At 36.1% G+C, this 5,259-nt stretch overlaps 1 protein-coding gene across 1 annotated transcript; it reads right to left on the bottom strand.

Annotated features, from left to right (window-relative positions):
- Positions 1 to 1,990: 1,990 nt before the first annotated feature.
- tnni1c (troponin I, skeletal, slow c) lies at positions 1,991 to 3,429 on the bottom strand. Its single transcript, XM_057347655.1, has 6 exons — positions 3,364 to 3,429; positions 3,221 to 3,262; positions 2,842 to 2,973; positions 2,606 to 2,695; positions 2,345 to 2,527; positions 1,991 to 2,244 (listed from the first exon to the last, which is right to left on the bottom strand). Exons 1-6 carry the CDS (start codon positions 3,427 to 3,429, stop codon positions 2,143 to 2,145), a joined length of 615 nt encoding a protein of 204 aa, XP_057203638.1. The 3' UTR covers positions 1,991 to 2,142.
- Between the last annotated feature and the right edge of the window lie 1,830 nt (positions 3,430 to 5,259).

Here is a 5,259-nt window from a genome sequence, read left to right as displayed (position 1 = left end):
TGGGAAGTCTGCGAGTTTTAACTGGTCTCACTTCTGCCCTCTCAAAAGCCTTATTTTGAGAAAATGTCCCCTTAGAGTAGACCAGCTTGGCTCCTTTTCCAACTTTCACAGTTGAATAAGGTCAAACTCAAAATTATGGGTTCCATAATAAAGAAGAAACTTCTTCATAATAAAGAAGAAACTTCGTAATATGACAACAGATAGTCGTGTCTTTGGTAAGTTCAGGTCTTCATCTACAGCTGGATTTTTTTTAGGAAGTGCTCAAACAATAACACTGAAATGATCAAGAAGGCATATTGAAACCACAACAAAAACATTCTGAAACTTCAGCTCTTCATACAAAGATTTCATAGAAATTTAGCCCCTGATTCCAGTGTCTAGAGTATTTTAAAAGGATTCTCACCTGCTCGCATGAGCTTGTAAAATGGTTATAATAAGAACAAACTGGAGACACTGGCTCCGCTACTGGATTGTTAAATGCTACAAATGACTCTTTATTGTATTTTTGATTATTTTTAGTAAATGCTCAGGCCACTTATTTGGAGTTGTTTCATACTTCTTTTCTGACAATATGTTTATGTGAATTACAATACAAGTATTCACGACACACCCACTTAATATCACTCTCAAAATATTGAAATAATCAAATATTCTTTTACATGTTTAATGGTGATTTGTAGTTTCGCTTGCATGAAAATGCTGTCTTTTGGTGATAAGCTATTATTTTTTCATCAAACACACACTCTAACCTTGTTGTTCAAATGCCAGTCAAACCAGTTCACGCAACTTACCAACTCATCTCTCTGCATCTGACATCTCTTTTGTCACCCTCGGACAGGTGACGGACCAAATAAATCACAGTCGGAGACTGCTTCTTTTGTCCTCGAACAGAAATGCTCGTCAGTCACACAGTGTGAATATTCGGAATAAGTCGATTGTCATCTGCCGGTGGTCAAGGTGACCTCACTCCATCGACATGTGAGAGAAAGCCGTATTTGTCAATCTCACAAGGACAGGAAGTTTGAGTATTGTATGTGTGTGCGTTATAAATATCATGACAGTTGGTTGTTCCTGGAGGGCCATGACTCACAGTTCAGTGCAAACTCTTTTATTTTTTTCTAAACCTAAAGGCTTATTTGTTAGGGTTTGAGATAAACTCTGTGGGTCGTCCAGGACTGGAAGTGATTGAGGTCTGAACTTTGACTTAAAGGGATACTTCACCCAAAAAAGAAAAATCTGTCATCATTTACTCACGATCGAGTTGTTCCAAATGTGTATACATTTTTTTGTTCTGATGAACACAGAGAAAGATATTTGGAAGAATGCTTATAACCAAACAGATCTTGACTCCCATTGATTCCTATAGTAGGAAAAATTACTTTATCATTTTCTTTGTTCTGTTGAACACAAATTAAGACATTTTGAAAAATGTAGGACAGCAAACAGTTCTGGGGCACTTTTGACTACCATTGTCATTTTTCCTACTATGGGAGTCAATGGGGGTCGAGATCTGTTTGGTTATAAGCATTCTTCCAAATATCTTTCTCTGTGTTCATCAGAACAAAGAAATGTATACACATTTGGAACAACTCGAAGTTGAATAAATGATGACAGAATTTTCATTTTTGGGTGAAGTATCCCTTTAAGATCTGGTCCATATTGCAGCTGGCCAAGACCATCTCACTCGGATGGGACGTGACCAACCACACTATGTTTGTTTTAGTATGCGTGTCATTCTGAAATATTTGAATTGTTAACACCACAAAAATAGACCAGTGTAAAAAGTCTATTTGATGTAACTAACCTGGAAAATCTATATCAGATAAGTAAATAAAAAATCTCAAAAGCACTCATTTTATACAATGGAGTTATTGTTACAAAGCCAGACAATCAGAAAATGTGCTATTTTGTAACCAAACGCTCACTGAATTGACTGTTTGTGCCATCAGAATCTGAAACTAGTTCTTATAATAAATCGCAAACAACTGTAGCATCATCGAAATTTTAATAACTTTAAAGATGTGATTAAATTACTTTCAAGTGATTTTCCTTTATGTTGGACTTGACTCAATTCTAATACAATAACAAATACACACACCATTTACACAATTATACACTATATATACTGTATATACACTCCGTTCACTGTCCACCACCAGCAGCATCAAACATTTTCTTCCTGCCCTCCATGCCTGACATGGCCTCGACGTTCTTACGCCAGTCACCCACCTCTGACGACATAACCTGTCAGACAGAGATGCATTATGCAATTATATCCAGAAAAAAAATCTGGGTGAATCTCACAAAACCTGTGAAGAGAGTGTGTGTTATATTTTATTAGCACCTTCTCTTGTTTGATGTCTTCTTTCTTCACAGATTTAAGGTTAGCCCTGAGATCCATGGAGCCCTTGTGTTTGGAGCCCAGCAGAGCTCTCATCATCTCATCGGCAGACACACGCACCTTCCTCAGGGCCGGTTTCTTAAACTTGCCACCTAAATCTCGCACCTTAAGGTTCAACTCATGGATCTTTGACACACAGAGATGTTAGTCTCTAAATGCTCACCCCATCTTAGTGTGTAGAGTGAAATAAACTTTTATACTCACATCTCTGTTGTTTTTATTCACTTTGGCCTCAAAGTCGTATCTCTCCTCGTCCACTACATCGATTTTGGCATGAAGTTGCCGGCACAGTTTCTGCACATGTGCAACATAAACAAAAAATGAACACAACCAAGTTTTTTGTTAATCGATGCATAGGCACATGTTGTATTTCTCTACAAAAATTGTTTTGATAAAAAAATGTATATTTTGTTTTTAAAAGATATTAATATGTCACTAACCTGTAGCTCATCCATTGAGAGGCCAGTTACCTGAAGGGGTGGCATCTTCTCGGCCAGATATCTCACCTTCTCTTCATCCCGACTCACTTTCTCCTGTTCTAGATCGTCAATGGCTCTTTGGAGCAAGAGGATCTGAGAAAAACACAAATATCACAAATATCTACTAACCTACGGAAAACATATATGTCAACATATTTACTACACAAAAGTTTACCATATGGACTTCTATTGTTTTTACGTAAAGCGAATTAATTTTGACTAGAATGTAACTAACCTAAAAAAACTAAAAATACTTTTATAATGTCAATATTATAAAACACAACAAAACATTATTTCGTTTGTTCATGAATTGTTTGTCACACATTTATATTTACTGTACCTTTAAAGAGAGTTTTCGCGAGGCAGAGATTTTGGACTTTGGCTGAAAAAATTAATTAAGATGAATTGATTGATGATATTATTATGACTTATACATTCAAGAATTTAAATGATTAACAGCTATGTGATATTTAAAAAAAAGACCTTGGCCTGCACTCCTCGAGGGGCCAATGGAGCAGGTGCCTTTAAAATAAGAGACAAAAAATACATCAATCAAATAAATCAAGATTAAACATTTTAACCTATTCAATAATTGTGTAAAGTTATAGCTGTACTTTTAAAAGTTGCATGTAGAATATATATATCACTTACATCGCTGCAAATGTTTGTTGGAGAAGACAGAGAGGGAAAAAGAAACATAAAAGTTACAAAAATGAGATAAACAATGCATTTAATAATATTGTTAATAATAATAAAATGACATCAAAATAAATGCTACAAGAAATTACACTGAAGTGTGTTCAGAGCTTTACAAAGTAATGAAAAAATGAATCAATGAATAATTCATACTTACTCGTCTGCCATTGTGAAACCTACAAATAAAAAAGTCACATTCATGAAATCCAAAATAACAATACTGAATCTGTCATATATACAGTTTGTTACATTAATAAAAACACACAAGTCTAAACTGCAAAACACCCTAAAAAATGAAGAGAAAAAAATAATTAAAAACAACAAAATAAAGCTGCTGTTCTGTGTTGAGAGATGTCTAGAAAAGTCATGGCAGACACAGAGAGAAGTTTGTTACCTGAGGTGCTGCCTGTGGGATCAAAACAGCTTCTAAAAACACAAAGGCACAGAGACAATTGTTTTTATGTGTGACAGTCACCAGCTTTGTAATTTTAGCTCGCAGACACATGCAGGAATGAGAACGAATGAACAGCTGTCCTCAAGCTGAAGCTGGGCACTGTGTGTGTGTGTGTGTGTGTGTGTGTGTGTGTGTGTGTGTGTGTGTGTGTGTGTGTGTGTGTGTGTGTGTGTGTGTGTGTGTGTGTGTGTGTGTGTGTGTGTGTGTGTGTGTGTGTGTGTGTGTTTGGATGTCCTGTGCCACAAGGACAAAGCTTTTTCAAGCTAACTATATATCATGCCTTTACAATATGACTCAAAAATATATTTTTATATGCATCTCCATACAGCCAAAAATGGAGCTGCCTTAAATAGATGTATTTATACAGCAATGGAATAGTGCAAGTCAACAGACACGTCTGTAAATGACAGAAAAACCGTTGGTCATAAAGTCTTCACCTTTTTAGTGGGAGCACATTGCAGTCAAATGACAAACCATTGCATGACAGCACCTTTGTAGAATCACATGCAGACAAATATTGCTGTATGTTTACAAATGGGGTGTCACAAGTGGTGTTGGCAGACGTCAAATAAAAACGGTGATTGTAGGGGATTTCGCATCCATATACCATTTTGAGCCACATCGGTTACAATTTCTCTGATGCCAAAATGATGATGCTAAAAAAACAAAATTGAAGATTTATTTGACTAATAGCATCTTGTGTTTCTATGAAAAACCAAGAGATATTGAAATAATAGGGTTATTGACTCAATTCTAGGCGTTCCATGGAGTGGAGGCCATGGAGTTCAAAACTGATATTCTGACAGACACAAAATAAAATATAAGAAAGCTGTTGTCCTCTCTGTGTTGACACAATTTATTTGCACCTGGCCCCCATCGCCTCACATGTTCATCAACAAACCTTTCTTCCATAAATACTCACTATAAATGCCATTTGCCTGCCAAGACTTATGCTGCAATAATTGCCATTTAAACACAATTTTTGTCTCCTCTGTAGTGTGGAATAAATCCATTTTTAAACAACGGTTAAACGTTCGTACTCAAATGCAAAAAATTAAGAACCATAAGACCTGTTGTACCATTTAGAAACGTGTCTTACATTCAGGTAAACCTTTATATGCAGGTTACTAGTTTACTCACTGAAGATTCAATGGTAAAACTGTCTGTTGAAGGTCTATGATCTATTTCTTCAGTAACCTTTCTAAGCGATGCCTCTCCCTGTACTGCGG

The sequence above is a fragment of the Triplophysa rosa genome, linkage group LG12 (assembly GCF_024868665.1).
Source record: "Triplophysa rosa linkage group LG12, Trosa_1v2, whole genome shotgun sequence".
Lineage (NCBI taxonomy): Eukaryota > Metazoa > Chordata > Actinopteri > Cypriniformes > Nemacheilidae > Triplophysa > Triplophysa rosa.
This window is presented reverse-complemented; position numbering and strand designations above follow the sequence as displayed.

Bases quoted from the DNA above. Each gene is read 5' to 3' on its own strand.
- tnni1c (XM_057347655.1), bottom strand. From the start codon at position 3,429: ATGTATTTTTTGTCTCTTATTTTAAAGGCACCTGCTCCATTGGCCCCT. The intron at 3,263-3,363 runs GTCTTTTTTTTA...TAATTTTTTCAG, and splicing joins CTCGAGGAGTGCAGGCCAAG to CCAAAGTCCAAAATCTCTGC. The intron at 2,528-2,605 runs GTGAGTATAAAA...TGTGTGTCAAAG, and splicing joins TGAATAAAAACAACAGAGAT to ATCCATGAGTTGAACCTTAA.